The 23,226-nt window shown below is 37.6% G+C and overlaps 1 protein-coding gene across 1 annotated transcript in view; it reads left to right on the forward strand.

The window, feature by feature from the left end:
• PRUNE2 (prune homolog 2 with BCH domain) overlaps positions 1-23,226 on the forward strand; it is a 128,615-nt gene that overhangs the window by 59,168 nt on the left and 46,221 nt on the right. Inside the window, exons 7-8 of the mRNA XM_056514077.1 lie at positions 15,510-15,668; positions 16,659-23,163. Of these exons, the coding sequence (XP_056370052.1) occupies positions 15,510-15,668; positions 16,659-23,163 (6,664 nt within the window). The remainder of the gene's footprint in view (positions 1-15,509; positions 15,669-16,658; positions 23,164-23,226) is intronic.

Raw genomic sequence — 23,226 nt, forward strand, 5'->3', positions numbered from 1 at the left:
CACAAACCTGGGAAAAAAATCTTAGTCATGCTTTTTTGGGTTTTGTGTCAGGTAGGTTATCCAGATCTAATCAAACTTTGTAAGCCTGTCAAGATGTTCTTCCTCTAATGTTTCTCCACCACTTCTGCAGGCCACATTGAGCCATTGTCTGCTGGCCAGTTGCTCCAGTTATGCCCAGTTATGTGCTGTGTTTTGAACTTTAACAGCTGTAGCTGTTGCATGGAACTAAACACATAATCATGTGTCAGTTTGGAACATAAAATAGGCAGTAATCCAAGCAGCCCTTCCTTAGTCACAATGGGCTGTTAAAGAGTAGGAAGAAAGAAACATGTAAAACACTTAATTTGCTGCTAAAGTCAAAAGGTACACATTAATTAGTTTTAAGTTCCCCAGCATTTTCATTGCTGTGGTAGTTGCTCATGTCTTCTACACACACACAATCACACCCAGTGCAAATAAGACAACATTTACATGTAGGTTGAACCAAATGATTATAAATGAATTGACGGATGTCTCCTGGGATTGGACATAAAGGTCTTGTAAACTGAAAATTTTATAAACAAACAGCTGTTGGGAAAATACCATTATGCTGTAATAGCTGCTATTAAAATCCATTAGCAATCTTGATGGCCTGTTTGAATTTGATGCATCATTTGCTCTGACAGCTTTTCTTACTAAAGAATTTTGTAAAATATATGTAGATTATGAAAGACAGTAGTAATAGACTAGGAGATTAACACTGAATACACATTTTAGTTCCGTGTGCCAATCAAGCTTTGAAGAATGCTGTGTATCCTTGAGTTTAAATGTCAGCAGAGAAAAAGGAGCACATTAACCTGAACAGCTGCAAAGCTTTCTCCATCACTGTGGGAGAAATGCACAGCTCTGCAGAGACAGAGTATTTCCAGGTTAGAAATCATGTTTCAGGCAACAAAATAAATCTCCAGTGTTTTCTAAGAGTTTGTGTGCTCTCTTAATTGATGCCAAACTGTCATTCTGCTGCTCACAGATCCATATACCGCAGTGGATACCAGCTGCCATAGGGGTACGTATGGCCTGTAGATCATGCTGCTACTAAAATTAGTCAGAGTTCTAATGAGATTTTGAAAAATATGTATGCCAAGAACTATGTGAAATGGCTCCTCTTTTAAGAACAGTTCAAGTGTCAGTGATACAGCTAAACTGTCCCTTCAGAACCAGGTATGAGAACACACAGAATGACCTGCCTGTGTCTGTATACAGAGGCAGGGATTCGTTTAGCTTGGTCATGGATGCTGCAAGGGCACCATCTGGTGGAAGAAAAAGAAAGATTAAATCAGATTTAAATGTCTTTTAATCAAGACTTCTTGTCTGTTCCTTTGTTGGTAATGCTCATACTCAGATGACATAATACTTGTTATTGCACATATTTAGTTTCCTATTCCTTTGCTTTGTATTTTTCAGTGTTTTAGTCAATGAACTCTACATAACAGAGAATTCTCTATAGGTATTATTCTGATACAAACTCAGGTGCCCACTTTATGGGTACCCTCTTTTCATCCCTCTCCTTGTATCCGTTCTCAATTTCTTTATCATATCTTTGTCCTCCCTGGTACCTGTAAGCAGCTGTTTGCTGAAAGTCTGGCAAAGAACTCTGTGTCTTGTACTGTTTCCTCTCATCACTCACCCTCTTCTTCCTGGTGGATGTAGAGTGGTGAAGGTAAGCAACACATTTTATGTAAGAATGTTGTTCTGCTAAATAGTACAGCAGGACTTTGGTCAGCTCCTTTTGTTTGAGGGAGGAATAGAAGGGCTTGTGGTTCACTGTAAAGAGAAGCAAGTCAGTGCCTTTTATGTTTTTTTCAGCTGTGGACCATTGTGTCTTGCAATTTGGATGTTTAAAGTTACATCTTTTTTAAGGATTATGATACAAGTATATTCACTGAAAGAGCTGTAGGTGTGTGTTACTGCTGTTTATTCTTAACAGAGTTGCAAGAGACTAAAACTAGATTAATGTAGTAGATGCACTATTTAATGTTCATGTTGTTAAAGGAGCCTTTTCTTTACTACTTAGCATCTCCTATATGGTTCTGATAATATATTATGCATTCCACTATCTGCCTCTCTGTAGCTCTCAGCAATGAATGGTCTTTCAAAGCACAGTGTAGCAGAGGTAAAGCCCTTGTATCATTCCATACAGATTTTTTAAATGTTTTGAAAGAAGGCTTGCTGCTTGAAGCCTGGCTTTCTCATTTACATCTTTTAAACAATATTTTCAGAAAATAAATAAGACCCTGAGTTAAAAGATACCAAATTTGCAGAGTTTGAAGTGAGAGAAGAATAAAAATGAGCCAGCAGGAGAGAAAGCCTTAGATATGGCCTAATTAATAAGATTTGTGTTTTATTTCCATAGATTACTTCAGTTCCCTGAGTGCAGTAAGATTTGAATACATTTTAAGCACATTTTATCTAAAGTATATTACCACTTTGATCATCCTATATTTACTTCATTTCCTTCAGCGTCCAGACAACACAAATTCAAGATTATAAAAAATTCAATTCAAAACTTAATTTTGAAGTCTCAAATTAGCAACAGGCACCAATGAAGTCAGTGGGAAGAAGCAGTACAAAAATCTAATAAATAGGCTGCTTGCTTAGTTGGGTGAAATTTTGCTTTGAAGTTGCTGAGAAGTACCTGTTTCTTAGTGAGTGAGAAATATGCTTCAGTCACAATGAATGACTGCAGTCATGAAGCAGAGAGTAAGCACATGTTTAGGCTTGGCTCAAGATTTAAGTTCCTGGAAGAAGGCTGTAATGGTGTGATGAGCAGAGCCAGTTGTGCTAGCTGGAATCACCAGTGCACATGGTGGAATTACCAGTAAGTTGGTAAAGCCCAGGATTTGAGACTTGTGTTATGCTGCAGGGGCTCTACTGATATAGCTGAAGATTATGGAAACTAATTGACCTGGCTGCTGAACATATTGGAAAAAATGATTTTGCGTGCCACTTTTTCCTGTAATGTTAAATCTTAAAGCATATTTTTGTTTACTGACCCCAAAAAACCCCTATGTTATTGCTCTTTAGCAAAAAAACCTTTTTCCATTTTGACATACTCCCAGTCATATTTTTTTTTAAACATTGAATATTTTAGGTAAGTATTGAGTAAAACTAGAACAATATGTGAAACAGATTCCAGTTCTTTTGGGTGATTATTCAACTGCATTTACATGCTAGTATCACCAAAGCAATCCTGTGTCTCAGAGTGGTTAACTTCAGATTGATTTTATGTTACTGCTTTGTTTTGCATCTCGTTTTTACTTTTATTTGTCTAGTGAGAGAGCAAAGAACAACTTTCTGAAGGATACAGCCTGAAGAAAGCATGTATGGTGGAGAACTTGTTCCTGTAGGTACAAAAGCAGCCTTACAGAAAGCTTGTGTTTGGTTTTCAGGTCATAGAACCATCTCAGTGGTAAAGCTGCTCTCTTAGTTACTGTAAAACAGAAACAACGGTGCCACAGATATCTTCAGCCTGGTGTAACCAAGTGTGAGTCCCCTGGCAGGCATCTGCAAAGAACTTTGTTTTATCCTGTTTTTTCTTGTGTTGGTAATGACTGTTCTCTCCTCTGAAGGAACTGACTGTTTAACAAACGAGTTGCTAAAGGCATTTTCTTTGCATAACTGTAAGTGCTTATTAGAAGAATCCATAGGAAACTTAAATGAATTACAAGAAACTGAATTGCTACTCTTTATTTGTATGGGATTTTTTGGTGACAAAGTTCAGTGTACAGCATTTGATCCTCTCTAGTTGCATTTCTAGTTCAGTCTCACTGTAGATAAAACTAAAGTCAGTTGCATGTAATACATTGATCCTTGTTTGTTCACGTGTTTTGGAGGAAGATGTTCAGTTTCCCTTAGCAGAAAGATAGACTGAATGAATAGAAAGTTAATTCTTTTTTGTCTTCAGTTGTATTCTAGACAGTTGCTCCAATTGACAAGGCACTATGGGTGGTCAACCAAAGTGCCAGTGATTTAGCATACAGTGCAAAAGTGATTTAATAAGAATAATTGAAAATGCGTTTCTAAAATACTAACATACATAGGAGGGAACTTTTACTTCCTGGAAGGGCCTTTTGCTAAACTGGAGTGCCAAAGCAATACTGCTAATACCATCTGTGTGTGGTAATTGATTGGGGAAATTCTTATGTGTAGATTAGTGGCATGTGCTAAATCCTGTGAAGTCAGTGAGAGGATTTCCATTAACTTTTAGTTTGTGAATTCTGAGTTGGCCTATTTATTCAAGCCTATTATTGGCTTGCAAATTGAACATCTAAAGTTAATAATTACTGTTTGTATTTTCCCGTATGAAGAGAACCTGTTTAGAGTTGGGTTTTTCAAAAACATGGATCTGCGGTGCTGAAAGGGAACATTTGTTGTGAACCAAATTATAAAAGTATATAAAAAATCTGAAGTATTATTAGAGAATATTGTGCCTCAATGTGAAACTGTATTGTGTATTTAGAGAAATTTGGGGTAATAGGAAGGAGAATGAGAAGTTGAAAGTGAGAACAAGAGTGTTCAAGACAAGTAAATAATGATGTAAGTGAAGAATTTTCAGCTGGAGGAAGAAAACTTGTAGGAGAAAATAGTATTTTGGAGTCAAGAGCATGAATGGAAGAAGTAAATTTTTTGAGAGAAATTATTTGCAGTCAAAAAAAACCAAAACTGCGAGGAATCAAACAGCTGCTTTAGAAAGGCAGAAGATGTAGGTAGATGAAAGAGAAAGCTTCACCAACTACTAAAATTTGATGAAACAAAAACTTAGAGTATATTACAATTGATAGAACTGAATTCTGCACGAATGGCTCTTTGGATTTATTATCATCTGATTATTTTAAATTTTCTATCAATTATTTTGCAGCAACCATTTTCCTTTCTATATGTATGGAGTGAAATAGCTTTAATAGTTAAATAGTATAGATTTCTCCTTTAGTGATATTGTGAGTTGAATACATAAATTAGCAAAGTAAATCTAACATGGGAAAGAAAGGTAAAAAGTAAAAGAAAAATTAAAATTGCCATTAATTTTGGATGGCTGCATTGCTGTGGGAGGAATACTCAGGTTGTAAGACTGTCTTCCGCATCAGATTTTGTCATTTTCCCTTTGTTTTTTCACTGATAAACTAATAATTTCATATTAGATACCATTCCCATCCAGAAGCAATTAGTAATGAGAGATAATGTAATCTCATGAAACTATTTTCAAAATTTCTTCTCCTTTTGAATATTTTACCTGAAAGTTTTTGAGTTTATTCCAAAAGATTTTTGCTGTTTCTACAGCAGTAAGAGTGTTAAAAGTCTTGATATTTTGTCATTAAATGCAAGTCATAGTGAATGATTTGTTTGGAATGCGGGAGTGTAGGAGGTACTGCAGGTTTCCTTTTACCTTCTATATACAAATAAGCTCTGAGGACAGGGATATTAAGGAATTGTGCTGCTGTCAGAGATGATGCAATGGAACTCTCCTAGGCCACATTCCATCAACATCATGTGGAAACATTTTCTGGCTCTTCTCTTTGCATTGAACAGGAAGTCTGGCGGCATTTTTTCCTCTGTGTTACCAAAGATGCCATTGTATTAGAAAAGAAGGAAAAACTCCCAACCTTTCCCCCTCAAAAGTACACCTCAGGACTAATGCAGCTGTATTATTTCTAAATATACTATTCGCTGAAGACTAAGGGTTTATTTTTAGCTTGGGTTAAAATAATTTTCAAAGATTAGGAGAAAGTTATTTCCTGTTATGGAACATAGGGATATGTGTAATATCTATAAGGTACAGAAGGTACCAATATTTAATTTTTCAGACCTGTCTGCCTGGGATGGCATCCATTTATAATACTTCTAGCTTCTTTCTATTGAAAGTGTTTTTAATGGTGCATCTAGTCTTGCTGTCTCCAGGCAAAAGAAGTGTTCCTGAAAGTAGGAGAGAGACACTGTTTCGTGCTGCCTCTATAATGGCAGCAGCTGAAAAGATCTAGCACTTCTTGTCAAACAAAACTCCATGTTAGGGGAAAATGGCAGTAGTAGAGTGTTATCAATGTTATGACAAAGCAAGTCTCCATTTCCAATTTAAATGACAGACATTAAAAGTGCACTAAGAATAGTCTGCTATCCTGCCTTGGCATCTTGGTTTTGTTGTTTTTGTTTTGGTTTTGGTTTTGGGTTTTTTTATCATTATATTTTTATGAAGAATTAACATTTTGATAGAACATTTGTTCATGGATTTGCAGTGGTTAAATCAATAGTTAATGAGGTTCATCGTATAATTTGAGCTTGTAGTTTGTTTATGCTAGACCAACTTTATCCATACTCCAAACAAATTATCTCTTATAATCACCAGCCTGAAGATAAATCTCTAAATGTTTTTCTGATGATAGTGCTGTGGTTGGCAGGTGTTAGAAGTGCCTCCCAGGGACAAAGATTGAAGATGGGCTTGTTCTCACAAATCCTTCAGGCGAGGTTGTTTAGCTTTCTATCCTGTCATCTGCAGACGAGCCTTGTATGGTGCCCTGCTAATGAAATCTAATAGGCAAAGGTCATATATCTTTATGAAGAAAAATGCAAAGCTGGTGAGTGATGAATGTGCTTCATGGGGTTCAATGGACGATGCGTAGCAATAAAATCCATGTGCTTTAAATGGCTTGGCATATCTCTGTCTTTTGTGCCTTAACTACTTTTTATAACAATTCTCATTACTAGTGATGGGAATAGATAAATACAAAAACAGTTGAATGAATGCAAAGTTGTCTGTGTAATTAAAGAAATAGGTGGGAGTAATTGGTTTTCGGTATTCATAGCCTAATGAGTGAGATGGCAAACATAATAGTACACAGCAGTATTGTATTTAAATTTGAAAGCTCTGTTGAGTGGCAGTAAAAGCATACTATCTGGCATGAAGATGTGAAGATTTAGGTAGAGTCTAACATCAGTTATAAATCAAAAATGCCTTTGTCAAATGTCGAAACATAATATTAAAAACTACGGGGCAGTACAAACAAAACATGCTGGTATAAAATTGCAGATAGAATTACTAAATAATGCAAGTCAGTGCCTTTAAGAAATTGCTAATCTGAAGTTAGAGGGAATCAAATAAACCAGATATTGTTGAATCACTGCTGTTTTTTAAGAAGTTACCAGTTCATTTGCTATAGTTACACTGCTGAGCTAAGAGACAGTTCAATAAATCAACTCAGGCTTGATGGATTTTACAAACCATTGCAATGAGCATGTGAAAGAGGAAAGAAATCTCTTAGTATTCCCTCTTTGACAAAAGGATATGCAAAGAGCCTGAATGGATGAATGGTTGATTAATTTTGCCAGAAATTTTCTTGACAGCCAGAAATGCGTTTTTGCATTATCATGTTTGCATGGGGATTATTTTGTAAGGTATGAATTATTACATATAACCTTACACCTGAGACTTAGCTGGCTAAAAGAGATGGCTCCTGGTCAGTACATGTATGGTTGTGATGTTTCTTATGTTTTAATTCATCACTCTGGCAATTCAGCCTTTTGCTTGTTACCACTTGCTAATCAGTCAACAGTGAAATCAAATATTGTGTGTGACTAAATGAACCTTGTAACTGAAGTGATAGGTTGTGTCTTTTTCAGTATTTTTTAATTGATTTACAAGCTATGGAAAAATCAGATGGAAGTTCTTAAGCTACAATCAGAAAACAGAATAATATAAAAGAGATTTTAAAAAGTGTATTGTAGGCTATGTCCACATAGCTTATTGATTAAAAAAAATTAATGCTTCTTTTTCTTCTACAAATTTTTGAGGTAAATAATTATTAGATTATGTAAACTATGCTGTACTTTAGTATGGAGATATTTATTTTCATTTTGTACATATTTTGTTCATATTTTCTATGGAAGATCTTTCCTTATAAATATGGTGCATAAGCAGTTGCCTAACTTTTAGTCTTTGTATACATGTGGTTTCAAAATAAAAGACTTTCCACGTACTTTTGTCAAAAAAAAAATACGTTCATATTTACTTCAACCTTTAAAATTATGTGGAGGGAGTACATTTCAACATACTACATTTCTCTGTACTTTTCGACTTGGAGCAAAAGTCATACAGCTATTATTGCAAGTTTTCTAGTTGCTCCCTTAGCTTATTTTACAGAGGCAGAGTTTTAAAGACACATTTGGAGGTGTCATTTAAGCCTTTGAACTTGAAAATCACATCTATATATTTTAATTTATTTTGCATTTTTAGCAACTCTAAACTACTTACCTTCAACAACCAGAAATGCTCAGAATTGGGAGTTTTATCAGTCACAGTTTGCCTGTTACAGAAAACATCCACTAAAAAATGAGACAAATTGCAAGCACTTTGAATTTCTTCCCTTAGAGATGGAAATAAATTTACCTCTACGCCAGACTACATGATGTACTTTGATGTTCTCTGATTCCTGTACTGCTGCAAAACAGTACAGGAACATTATTCTAGATATTGAGGTTACACCAATCTAATATTATTATTAGATACACAGGAGTTTGCAGACCATTACCTGTGTTTATTAATGTCTTTAGTCTATGCAATGTTTATGCTGTGCAGCAGTGGCAGTGCCTTGGCAGGGTTTCATCTCCAGCCCTTCTGATCTGCTGCTTTCTTTGAGTACAAACCCCACTGACACTGGGGAGCATTTTTGACTGTTGTATTTCAAAGAACTAGTTGTTCACCTCAGCACTCATGGGGGGCCACCTTGCTTATGGATAAGAATTTGTGTTCCTTAGGTGGATGACAGTGATAGACATTGAAGGCAGGTATTCCAGCTCTAGGAAGAATGTTGTAAGCTAAATGGGCCATGATGAAATCCTTATATTACACGTATATCATAATCTCTTTTAGGATACATGAAGATGCTCTGCCCCAGCTCCTGAATTCAGAGCTGCCTCAGCTAGTTCTGTAAATGGGGAATAATGAAACTGAAGTTTGGCAGTATACCCGAGCAAAATTTTTCTACCTCAAGTTTTACAAATGGAGACTTCACAGTCTTGCCCAGAAACCATGTGGTGTAAAAAAACATGTAAATCTTTGTAAGCTCTACTTAAACAGAGGCTAAAATGGACAAGTCTGCATTTGAATATACAGAATTTGTACCTTTATCAAATGTGAGTAAAACTTGTTTAGCTGCACTCTGAATTCATAAAGAATGGATCATTGTTAGGACACTAGGATGAAATGCACCAATGCTCTAGAAAACACACCCTTTCCATTATGAACCTGTCTAAACATGCTTTCATTAAACAAATCATGCTAATTTTTTTTTTCATTAAAGAGGAATCCTTGTTTTTTCTTTGCTTTCTTTTTTTTCCCTTTTTTTTTTTAGTTACTCTGCATTTAATGAAAATCACAGACAGTAAAAACACAGCCATCATCACAGTACTAAGGGGTATTACTCAATATGAGCATTCCACACTGCTATAATATTTCCAGTTCAAATGCTTTCCAACTTAAGTTTGGAATGCCTAAAGTTAAATGTGTGGCTGGGGTTATCATAGAGCAAAATAACAAAGCTCAAAGATGCCCATTTGCCTGCTCTTTAGCTTAGGACCTAATACCTTTCTTGTCTTTGGAAACAGTAGACATAAAAGAGAATTTGCTGCTATTTTTGTCCTCACCAGAACACTGATAAATATCAATGCAGAAGAGCTGCTGTTTGGTACATCAAAATACACAATAGAAAAATGCAGTCTTTCCTTACATAAAAGGTAGTGATTTTTAATACAGCATTTTTACCAGTGGTGTTCATAGGAAAAAACAGAGGTAAAACAGATACACTTGTTCATGTTTCTAGAGTCTTGTAAACATCATATGGTTTATACTGTTCTTTAAATTTTCAGTGACCTTCACTTGAAAACTTTTTATTTAAAAAATGAGTATTTTTCTGCACTCTTTTGCCTTTTAATTTTATTTTTTTTATAAAGGAGGGGGCTTCTAGTAATTAGCTGGATTTACAACAAATGGCACACAGACTGTTAGCTCTGCATGTGTGCTGTATCATTGGTGTTTACCCTATTATATTGCAATTTAAGTATGTCATAAAGTTTTATCAGTGATCACATAGAAATAAACTGGAATGCAGAAGTACCAACCATGAAATATTAAGAGAATGCAGTATGTAGCAGTATGTATGACTTATGTTTTGTGATAATTGCATCAGTTGTGAAAATTATAATAGGATACTATATTCCTCATTTATATTTTGTGACGGTTGGGTATTTTTAGCAAATGAGTTGTCAGCAGAAAGGCTTCATTAGACCCATCAGGGTATCTGCCCATGAATAACGAATCCCAAACTGTACTGACAGTTTCCTTGAGCCAAAATGATGGAGCACCTCTGACAAAAGCCATATTGTGCTCCCCATGTGAGAAGTGTGAAGAACAAAAGAGACAGTTTGTTCTTAATTTGGTCAGGTTAATATTGACTTAGTTAGCTTAGAAGAGTCAGAAGTGTGTGTAATGTACACTTTACATTACTTTGCAGTGATCACTTGGGTAATTGGCTGTTGATTTCATGAATCAGTGTTGCAAGAGACAGAAAAGTTACAGATTCTCTTCAGATATTTCTTGGATATTTTGCCTCTTTTAAAGAATCATCCATGTCTATAGTCACATTATATGTTAAAAAGGGATTCTTGAGAATCAAGAAGGAAAATATTTTCAGAGAAAGAAATTTCCCAGCAGTATACAACTTACATAAAATGGTGTTTCTCAACAAAAATACATAATAACTAAACAGGTAATGTTCAAAAATCCTTCAAAAGTCTTTGGATTTCTTCAGCTTTCTCATTCTGCTCACCTAACTTATATGAAAAATATTTGTAAATTTCAGAATGCTCATCATATTGCTGTGTTACAGCAGAAGCTATTTATGTGCATTCGACAAAAGCACCATTTTATTACACTTTATGACACTAAATTACTCCAGTGGTTATGTTGCTGTTAACTGTGCAAAATACATGTACTGCTATATTCTGTTTATTTCAAGTACATATATTTCAAGTATGCTAACAATAATTTTTTTTGTTTATAAGTTACTTAGAGGGCATTAAAACAGCTAAGAATGTTTACATATGCTGTTTACCTGCTGTATACTGTGTAAATATTAGTTAATACTTAAGCCAGCACATATTAGTCAAAGAAAAAGGAGTGTATAAAAATGACCAGTTAACTGACCTTTGTCATTGTTTAAGTATCAGTGTATTTGTCAGTGTATCTCCTGCTATACTAATTCATCAACAGTGTATTTTAAATGCTTGTAATTAATTTGGGATGTACCAGCTTAGCTGTTGAAATTACTGGCATTTTTTTTTCCTTTCTGAAGGCATTTAAAAAAATTTTCTGTAAGCATTTATAATGCATGCAATGTTCCTGTTAATTTAGGTGAGCAAATTAGTGAGAAAGTCCAATATATCTATTATGTCTTTCAATATATGGTCTTTGGTAATTTTTAAGATTTGTTTGCAACTGTCATTATTTACTTGAAGGTTTGAATGCTTGTGAAGGGAGTATCTGAATATTGTTGCTGGTAGTAGTTTAAAAGAATAAACTTCAGGGGTGTTTGTTTAGGCAGGTTATCAGGGATTTTCAGATGGTTTTGAATCTGCTATAGTGCAGGTTTTTTATTTGAACAGATTTTAATTGCTCCAGATTCAGTTAGGAATGGGATAACTGAGGTTACTTTTTCATGCTTTTTCATTTCTGTAACCCTCTATTCAGATTTCACATCTGAGTGTCCACCAATAAACTGGCAGCTGACTGTTTCTGCATTAATCTGTGTAAATTTCACATAAACCTAATTTTTAGGTGCTATGCAAACATCAAAGGGGGGCTTCATCTCTAGTCACAGGAAGGAGTCTACTTCCAAAGCATTTGACAAACAGATTTTTTTGTTTTGAGTTTAACTTAGGGGGAGGGAGGTGCATTTTGTGGACACATTTGAGTAGATTAATAAATAGTATTTATATATTTGTAACAAAACCAGTAATTTATTAGGTAGGAGACAGATGCAGGGGAATAACATGCCAGTCTGTACATACAGTTGTGCTGTGTTCATAATGAACTGATGTTTATTTAAGGCCATTGTAGCTTGGCAGCATCAAAAGAAGTCCTGGCTAGAAGATGACAAAAATTATTATTTTTTATAAATTATTTTAATACAAACAGCAAAAACATAAAGGAGAAAATACCATTTCTAAGTCTCTGTTCACCAGTAGTTATCAGAAGTGAAAAAAGATATTTATACTTAATGCATTATGTTCCCAGTTGAGAAAGATGGATGTATGGTTTATGTTTCAAATTCTACATAACTGGGCTAGTCCAAGTATTAATAAGAATAGGAAACATAAAAATTCAGCTCCTGTGTGTTTGGTGTGGGCTCTGTGTGAAAGAAGGTACTTTTTTTTATACAAGGACTATAAAAATACTTTGCCTCAGTCCTTGCTTGTGTGTATGTATTTTTTTGAAGATTTGCACAATTCAAAGAGCAGGAGCAAGGGAACCAATAGAAAGAATCTGCGGTAATTGTCTGTTACAATAAGGTAACATACAAGGGGCTGCAGAATTAAGTTAGCTTGTGGATTTTGCATGTTAATACTATTATTTTAATATATATTTTTTTTATTTTGATGAAATATTGGCATGACAGATGTCATAATGTATTTTTCTAACAAGAACCCCATGATTTATTCAAGAAATAACAACAGACCAGTATCACAGAACTACAGAATTGTTAGGGTTGAAAAGGACCTCTGGTGATCATCCAGTCCAACCCCCCACCAAGGCAGAGTCACCTAGAGAAGGTGACACAGGAATGTGTCCAGGTGGATTTTGAGTGTCTCCAAAGAGGGAGACTCCACAATGTCCCCAGGCAGCTGATCAGTGCTCTGCCGCCTCAGTGTAAAGAATTTCTGCCTCAAGTTATGGTGGAACTTCTTGTGTTTAGTTTACAGCCATTGCTCCTTGTCTCTTTTCTGGGCACCACTGAGAAGTCTGGCACCATCCTCCTGACACTCACCTTTGAGATATTTCTATGTATTGATGAGATCCCCTCTCAGTTTTCTCTTCCCCAGACCAAACAGACCCAGCTCCAGCTCCCAGAGTCTCTCCTCACAAGAGAGAAGCTCCAGACCCCTGATCATCCTTGTGGCTCTCCACTGGACCCTCTCCAGCAGCTCCTTGTCTCTCTTGTGCTGAGGAGCCCAGAACTGGTCACAGCACTCCAGGTGTGGCCTCACCAGGGCTGAGTAGAGGGGAGGGATCACCTCCCTCCTCCTGCTGGCCACACTTCCCAGAGCAGCCCAGGATCCCCTTGGCCCTCCTGGCCACAGGGGCACTGACAGCTCATGGACAGCTTGTGATGCACCAGGAGCCCCAGGTCCTTCTCCACAGAGCTGCTCTGCAGGAGCTCAGCCCCAGCCTGTGCTGGCACTTGGGGCTGCTCCTCCCCAGGTGCAGGACCTGCCACTTGCCCTTGTTGAGCCTCATCAGGTTTCTCTCTGCCCAACCCTCCAGCTGATCCAGGTCCCATGGAATGGCAGCAGAGCCTTCAGGTGGATCAGCCACTCCCCCCAGTTTAGTGTCACCACTTGCTGTGGCTGCATTCAATCCCTTCTTCAGGTCATTGATAAACAAGCTGAATAAGATTGGTCCCAGTATTGATCCCTTGGGAATACCACTGACTGCAGGCCTCCTGCTGGACTTTGCTCCACTGATCATGACTCTCTGAGCTCTGCCATTCAGCCAGTTCTTGATCCACCTCACTGTCCCACTGTCCAAATGTCTAACCCACATTTCCTGGGCTTTACCTATGAGGATGTTATGGGAGACAGTGTCAAAACCCTTGCTGAAGCTCAGGTAGACACCATTCATTCATTGTGGACATCACCCCTTGCTGACCCATCCTGCCACGCCGTCATAGAAGTCTATCAGATTGATCCAACCTGATTTGCCTTTGGTGAATCCATCCTGACTGCTCCTGTGTTCCTGAGGACCTTTTTGTCTTCTTTATGCTTTTTGATGATCTCTAGAATGATCTGTTCCATCACCCTTCCAGGAACTGAGGAGAGGCTGGCTGGCTGGTAGTTTCCCGGGTCTCCTTGCCATTTTTGAAGACAGGAGAGACACTGACCTTCCTTGAATATCAGGTGTTGCTGTACACGCTAGGAATTGTGTATAGTAACAAGAAAGACTTCTTCAGCTATGAGGCTAAAGAAGCATTTTATTGAAAGACTGAACCATATTTATGGTGTGGTTTGCAAGTTTCGAACAGGACAGCAGTCCATTGGACAATACAAGAAAACAAGTCCTGTTACATAGCATGAGAACTGTTTTTTAGTCAACACCAGGTGCTAATCTTTATTATTAATTCCTTTCTGTTTTTCCCAAAAGTTATCGTCCTGTGAAAGTCTCAGGCCAGAGCTGAGAAACTGTCTCAACCTGGGAAAAGGTTTTCCAGCATGAGAAAAAGAGCTCAGAGCCTGAAAAAAGGCCTGGGAAGCCCTGCCTGGGCCTTCAGTGGTGTCCACAGTCAGGCACTTCTCCCTTTCTCCTGTTCTCCCGCTCATGATTTTTCTAAGATGATGAGGTGCAGCAGAGCAACAGCTCTCTGCCAGCTCTCTCAGCAGCTGTGGGTGCATCCCATCAGATCCCATGGATTTATGGTGCTAAGTCTATGTAGCTGATGTCTAACCCAGCCATCAACAGCCAAGGGGAAGCCTTCCTTTCTCCAGCCTTCCTCTCTTACCTCTGAGGTCTGGGACACATGGGGGCCAGACTCAGCAGTAAAGACAAGCAAAGAATGCATTCAGTAATTGTACATTCTCTGTGCCTTCCATCACCAGAACACCCATCTGATTCCGCAGTGTCCCTGCATTTTCCCTAATCTTTCTTTTGCTGCTGATAAAACTGCAAAAGCCCTTCTTGCTGTTCTTGATATCCCTTGCCAGACTCAGTTCTAAGTGGGCCTTGGCCTCCCTCATTGTATCCCTTCAACTCGATGTTCCAAGAGTTCTTCCACGTGGCTTGTCCCTTCTTCCACACTGCATATATTTCTTTATTGAGTTTGAACTTTTGTAGGAGTTCCATGCTCATGCATGCAAGTCTCCTATCCCCTTTGCCCAGTTTCTTTATCATGGGGATACACTAGCCTAGGGTTTGGAGTGCTTTTAAGCAATGTTGCAAAAGCAGGCTGCAGGAACAAGTAAGAATTAAGTTTCACCAGCAGATTCAAAAAGGCAAAATCTGTGCTTAATATTTTAGTGTTCTTCCATTACTGTGCTATGGGACCGGCTCTTGATTTTTATTAGGCACATAGTTGTTTTGACAAGTGAAATGGAATTCTCTTGATTTTTAGACCTGCTGATACTTTTAAACATTTACGGCTATTTTTATGGCAAGTTTTGATGAAAAGAACCAGAAAAGTTGCTGACATTTCTTTTAATTTCTTAATGTTTTTCAGGACTGCATATTACACAGGAGTCTCATTGGTGATCTGAAAGCATTCGTAGATAAATATGGGTTTGATGTACTTGTCATTGTGGCCAACTGCTTGTCAGATGAGAAGCAAACAAAAAAACAAATAGCAGTATACTCGGAAAATGTAGAGCTAGGCAATCAAGTAAGTACCTGGAAAAAGAATCAGATATTTTTCCTGGAAAAAAAATGTTGGGGTTTTTTTAAGTACTCTAGATCAAGATGTTGATTAATTAAATGAGGTAAAAACGTAGCAACAGTTGACCAGCAACAGAGCTGTTTGAAATGGCTGCATTATTTATATAGTAAGAGGACAAAAGACTATAATATTTATTCAGACCAAGCTAATAGAAAAAGGTTAAGAGAAATACTGAAAGAGGCAAGATTATTCAATTCAGTTGAAAGTGTTGTTTTGGGTTATTTTTCTCACTAGTTTTGACTTGGGTTTGTATTGTGATTTACACAAATGTGTCTTTGAGTGATAAGCAAACACCTTGTAAATGATAATCAACAGAAGTCATATATGTATATATATATATTCCTAAAGAATTCAAGCTCTGAAATCAAAACAAATTATTACTACTCTATACATTTGTCCAGAGCTAGATGTTTCCCATTTTTAAACTCTATTTATCCCCAGATAGAGACTATCTCAGTGGCAACTTTTTGAGCCGTTTTCTCAGTTTTGAAAACTTGTGATTTTAGGGTGGCTAGTCACTTAGGTGGCTAAGTGACTCCACTGTTTTTAAGGTCAATATAAATGTATTTACTTACTTTAATAATATAATTATCCCATTCTAGAAATACATTCCTAAAGTACTGTTACATAAATTTTACTCAGATTTCTTAAGGGAACAACCAAATACTTATTTGCATTTTCTGTTACTAACAAGAAATGAACTGAAAAGTCAAATGGTGTAATTTCTGACCAATCACACAACACATATATTTTGTCTTGATCTTCTCTTGTAATACATCATCTATTTGGGGCTCATAATAAGGATGCTGTGGTGAAATGGCCAACCAATAGGTTAATAGGAAGAGATAGGTATGTCTGTATTACATGATGAAGTAGTAAATATGCGCCTTATGTCCATGATTGGAGTGACTTCTGAAATATCCCATTTTTCAACAGATCTGCTGTGAATTAGAAGAATGTCAGAATCCTTGTTTAGAGCTGGATCCTCTAGAATGTGAATGTGACCAAATTCTCATTTATCATCAAGAAAATTCTTTGGTGACCTGTGATCAAATTTTTCTTCTAATTAAGGAAGTTATAAATAGAAGGCAACCAGAAATGGCATCAAACAGTAGAACTTCTTCTACTGAAGCTGTTGCTGGAAGTGCTCCACTTTCACAAGGATCTTCTGGAATTATGGAGCTATATGGTTCTGATGTAGAACCACAGCCCAGTTCTGCCAATTTTGTAGAAAATCCTCCAGATCTAAATGGGTCTATGCAAGCCCACATTGATGTTAATGTAGACCTTGTGAGTCCAGACAGTGGCTTGGCTACCATCAGAAGCAGCCGGTCTTCCAAAGAGAGTTCTGTTTTTCTTAGTGATGATAGTCCTGTTGCAGAAGGTGCTGCTTCACATCACAGTCTGCTGCCTGGCTTTGATTCCTACAGCCCTATTCCTGAAGGAGCAATAGCTGAAGAACAAAAGTCTCAGTCAGGAAATAACAGTGATAACTTCGATCTTTTCAATTTTGATCTAGCACCCATGGTTACAGCTCCATCTGAGTCTTCTTCTCGTTCTGTTGATTGTTCCCCAACAGATGACTATTTTCTCCATAGTGATTCATCAGAAGGGCATCAACTCACTCTGAAGAAAAAGCTTAATGAGGCAAACCTATTAGAAAATGATACAGTAAAGTATTCAACTGACTTATTTACGACAAAAATGGAGGAAGACAATCTGGCTGAATTTGATGAGAATCCAGGAGAAATGTGTGAGAAAACTTCAAGTTTGATTGATTTAGTTGAAGGTGATTCTTCTTCACCAGAAATGTTGAAATCTGCTGATTCAAGAATTCCACCAACTCCTATGAATAGTCTTGTAGATACTTCACCATTAGATAATGGGCAGCCTTTAATTTTCTCACAAGATGTCATTAAAAAAATCAATGAAATAGATGGCACAAATTACTCTCAGTCTCGTGTTAGATATGGGAGCTGGTGGGATGGCTTTGACCTAGATTCCAGAAATGCTGATGCATGGAGTTCAAGTGAGCAGGAATCTGTATTTCAGAGTCCTGTCTTATGGAAAGATTCTAAAGAAAGTCCCTTGCTACGAGAACATACTGATAGAAGAGCCTCAGATTCTGTGTTCCTCCAAAAACAGCCAAAGCAAATGGAATATATGAAAGCAGGTCTGTGGGATAACCAGTTTAAACAAGATAATTGGAACCATGAGAATCAAGAGAAAAACAGTGGACATTCAAGTTTGCAAACTGCTTCTCTAGATGAGACAAAGCAAGAAGTGGAAAGCTTTACAGACATGTGGAAGGTCAGCCAGCCAACACCTATGATGTCAGATGCATGGTGTAGTGGTGAAGGAAAAGGTAGCCAGCTAGCTGGAGATTCTTACAAAATCTGGACTGAGTTTGAGGAAGGAAATGCTGATAGATCCTCAGAAAATCTTTGGAACATGCCCAAAGATAGAGAATTAAAATCAGTACATATTCCTGAGGAATGGGCCATATCAAAAACTGGTTTATCAGATTCTTCAGAAATCACAGTGGACAATGAGATTGAAAATCCAGAAGTGTGGGATAAAGGAAGATGTTATTCAGTAGAAGACCATGGAAAATCTGAAAATACAAATTTTGTTCTCAACAATATGCAAAATAATTCCAAGCTGAACACAGGGGAAAATATTGTGTTTGGTGATCCTAAACATAGACCAAAACAATTTGAAAATATTGATACCTGGAATATGTATGATAAAAACATCAGAAAAGAAGTAACAGAAGTAGTGGTGCCATGGGAGGATACCTTCTTATACAAAAATTCAGATCTCAGTTCTTCAAATATAGCAGAAGATTTAGTTGTTTCTCCACCGGATACCAATTACTCAACATCTGATTCATATATATCACCTACATATGTGGAAGATGAAAGAGAAAATGAGGACAAGGATTTTAATGAAGAAACAGTTACTGGTAAATCTATGAACATAGATTTGGCTGAGTCAAAAGTACTTGAGAAATCAAGTAAGATGCCATTATCTCCTAACAATGTGCCTTTTTCAAAGAGACATACAGATATCTGGAACACTCCCCTAAATAACATCACCCAGTTGCAAGAAAGAAATTCTGAAATTCCAGTTCTTTCTGCTTCTGCTAAACATTTTCTTAATTCAGAACAAACAGCTGATCTGTGTTTTTCAGCTGAAACATGTACCAGTGAAAATAACTTTCCTGTATCTGAAAGCAGAAGAGTAACACTGGCAAATAATCAAACAGTGAATGACTTATCGCCATCACAGAATGAATTAAATACTAGACAGAGAGTAGCTGACAGTGCAGAAACAGTGGGCAGTGTTCCTGCAGAAGGCACCAACACCTCTACACCAACTACAGAAAATGAGAATGGTTTGGATCTGAAAATATGTGACTTGGGGAGTGAGATACTTAGTGAGAATGCAACACAAAACAGTGCTGGTATTGATGAAGAGCTGGAGAGTCAGGACTCAGTGCACCAGCTGAACTCAGGTTTACAGAGTGAGCAGGATCGTGAGGAAGGCTGGGACAGTGCCATTGTCATCTCTGAGGAAGGAAAAGAATGTAAGAGAGCACATGTGACAAGTGGACAGCAGATGATTAATGATGTTTGTAATAAACCAATGCAAGAGGGCAATGAATCTTCAGGTGAAACAGATTTAGAAAAAAATGTGCAAACAACTGAAGTTGCCAGCTCCCAAGAAAAAATCAGAAATAGTGTTAATTTGGAAGTATTAATCACAGAAAATGTGTCATTTTCCAATCAAAACTATCCACTTAGTCAGGAGGAGAGAAAAGACGTGTTGCAGAATAGTTTAGAATCTTCAAGTATTTCTGAAGGAGGCAGAGATTATGAATTTTTTGATGACCCCTTATCACAAAATTACAATTATGGTGAAGTGTCACAGCTGCTTTCTGAGGGAGCTGAAAAAGAGGCTACAGTGACAGAGGATGCAACAAGTCCCAAGATGGAAAGTATTTCTGAAAGTTCTGATAAGGGTAGTGATACTTCTGAAAATAATTCTTCTAAAATGCCTGGTACCTCAGGTGTCTGGAATGACTCTGGAAAGAATGATTATAGCCAAGCGACATCATTTCTTTTGATGGATAAACCACAAGAACCTCTGGGAGAAGGGCAAGAATTCTTACCTGAAGTGACGCCTAAACATCCAGACATTTGTAATTCTGAATTAGTATCTTTTAAAAATAGCTCAGAATTGATGAGGACCAATGACAGTTCTTTCACAGATGAGTTGAAGAAAAATCCTTCTGGATTTGTTAGTGTTCCTGATATAACACATATGTCTGTGGTGGAAAATTCATTTTCACTTGAAATAGGTTCTGGGAGAAATGAAAATTCTGAAAATTTAGAACCTGCTAATAATCTTTGTGGAGAGCCATTTGCAGTGTTTCAGGACAGTTTTCCCCAAACTGCCTGGGATTCACAGCCATGTGAAGATTTGCAATCTTCTGGAACAAGTCCTGAGGCAAGCGAAGTCCTTGAAATAGCAAATACCACGAGCAGCCTTTCAAAAGATATACAGATCAAAAGCTATTTGGAAGAAGATAATGTGTGGAGTAATTCAATAAATGATTATACACACTCAAGTGGAACAAGTCCTGACTTAAGTGATGCATCTGTGAATGTGTGGGGAGACCTTCCAGTTGCTAGTCATCATGAAAGAAGCAGGGATATGTGGGAGATTAAAAATAGTAAAAATCTTGAAGATTCTTTTAAAAAGCAGGAATTTGGGAATGAATATGAAGAAGGATTTCAAACAAGTGGCAAAGAGAACAAAGTTCCTAAAAGTTTAGATTTTTGGAATGCACATGTAGACGACGATACTGTATCTTCTTTATCAAGTCCTGACGTAAATGAGGATTCAGAGAATTCAGAGGCATGCCCAGAAGTTATTAATGAAGATTCAATGTGTGAAAACAAACAACACAAAGGAGTTGAAAATGGAGAGGATTACCTTCAGTCCAATGCAAGAAGACCTGAAGCTAATGAAGACAAATTAGGTGCAAAAGCTAAGGTGGGAGGGGATGTCCTGGGAAGCATCCTCAGTGAATATTCTGAAACAACTGAAGCCAGAAAGGTATTGCAGGAGGATGTGACAGTTGACTTTACTGATCATAGTAAGACTACTCAGTCTACTCCAGGCCACTATAAAACACCTGATGAAAGAACTCAGATGAGTGTTTTCAGTGGAAAAACAGATAGTGGGGAAGACTCGTATTTGTATCAAATGAATGAAGATCCTGCATCAACTTCTGCTGCTGGTGTTCAAGAAGAACATTCTTCAAAAGCTATAGATAGGTGGAGTATGTCACTGGAAGCTGATTCAAGAACTAATCCAAAATCCACAGTAGGAACATCTGATTTTCTAGGTAACAGTTCAGAATGGTGGAGTTCACAACCTTGTGAAGAGCAGCAATTGGAAGATCAGTATTCTGTTTCAAGTCACTCTGCAACAAATGAGTTAGGATATAGTAAAGAGGACTCCTGTGGTTCCCCTTCACAAGATGAAGAACTCACGGAAGCACATTTCACTGATACAGGGAATGATGAAAATCCTCCTGCCCCCTTGTACACTAATGAAAAAGAAAATGAAAGACTAGTACATTCTATCAATAGTCCTGATGGTCAGATAAATGAAGACACTTCACAGTTCAAACAATTTGATTCTTTCATACTGGATAAAGAAGAAAGGGAGTTGATAGAGCAGTTGTTTTCTGCAGATGAGGAAAGTCAGCTGACGCCACAGAACTCCTTTTCAGATGAGGAACAAGCTATACCAAATGCAGCAGTTGAAGCAATCACTGTAGTGGATCTACCGAAAGACAATGAGGGAAATGCAAGTCTCAGTTCTCAAGGACAGCAGGAGGACACCTGTGAAAGAGTAGAAGTGCACAACTCCATGCCAGGTGCTTTCACTGTAGAAGACTTATCTTTTGAAATGGCAGAACAGTCAAGTCCAGAGTGGAATGTATTAGTTCCCCAAACTGCGCTTATCCCAGATATTTTACAGGATAACACACAAGGAAGTGATCAGCAGTTTTCCGTAGAACCTGATTTGTGGACTAATGCTGAGAAGATTGTTACTTTGAAATCAGATGGTGAAAATCCTGATATTTTAAGTCACTGTGACCAAGACAATGGTTCAGAGTCATCGAGCAGTCCTGATGTGTGCCAGGAATATGGAGCTAAGCATGCCTCTATTCCATCTTCTCAGATTGCAGTGGAGCCCGAAGACAGAGAGAGTCAGCCAATTCATACAAGATCAAATAGGAATGAAGAGGCAGATTTTGATTCAAAGCATCAGTTAGTAATGCAGGAGGTAGAGATGCACTCTGAAAATGGTAGCTCCCAGGACTATGAACCAGAAAAGACCAATGAATTGTATCATCTTATGTCTTCTAAACCTCAGGAGCCTCCTGAATCTGCAATTCCAGAAGAATACAGTCTAGAAAATAAGCTAGATTTTGACCCTGTTGAGTCAACTGAAATTGCCAGTGAAGTTATAAAAGGGACATCCTTAGATCTGAAAGACATGTTCCATGGAAGTTTCAGTGACGAAAGCCATCAAGGAGCACCAGCCGATGCAACTCAAATAGCGACCTCTCAAATACATTTGCTTCCCATGGATTTCAGTCAACCTGATAGAGAAGAACAAAGCTCAAAAGAAATTAGTGCCTTGAGTAAAGTTGTAAAATACTCTGATACTGACCATACAGCAGTAACAGGTGTTGAGCTAGATGGGTCAGAAGAATGTGTGGATGAATCTGACACAGGGATAGAAAATAGTATCAGGAACACCTCAATGACTGATGTCCTGGCAGGCACCTGTGATGCAGTGAACATACTGACACTGCTAGGCAATGAGGCAGCAGAAGGGAAATCAAAGGATGAACAGACACTCTTTCCCATATCCTTTCTACCTGGTGGTAATGAAGATGATGAATCTGATTCAAATAATCAACTGTTTGATGACACAACAAAAGAATATCAAGCTGTAATTGAAAATTACGTTCCTGTGTTTAAGGAAATACCCAATGACCAATCACCTGTGGTGTGTACCCCACCATCCTCTGCATCTTTCGATGCTGAGTCCTCTGGCAGCAGAGAGTATGCAGATGGTGAGCTCTTGTTACAGCAGCCATTTAATGACAGTGTTTCTTTGGAAAAAAGGTTATCACTGCCAGCTCCTCTGGAGGGTGCAGAGGGCATCCTAGTGACCGAAGATAAGGTGTCTGAAACATCCACAAAGTGCCTTGAGGAAAATCTCACCTCAGTACCATCGCTCTCCATGTCTGAAGTAATTCCACCAGATTCTGATTTTTTGACAGGAAAATCTGAACCAGAAACAACTGATCCTGACTCACCACCAGGTGGAGATAGAAGATCATGTGATGGTAAGAAAATCTGCTTTCCAGGGCAAATACGCAAGAGAAAGGAGGAAGTGTCTGGTGTATTTC

This window comes from Oenanthe melanoleuca, chromosome Z, assembly GCF_029582105.1.
Source record: "Oenanthe melanoleuca isolate GR-GAL-2019-014 chromosome Z, OMel1.0, whole genome shotgun sequence".
NCBI lineage: Eukaryota > Metazoa > Chordata > Aves > Passeriformes > Muscicapidae > Oenanthe > Oenanthe melanoleuca.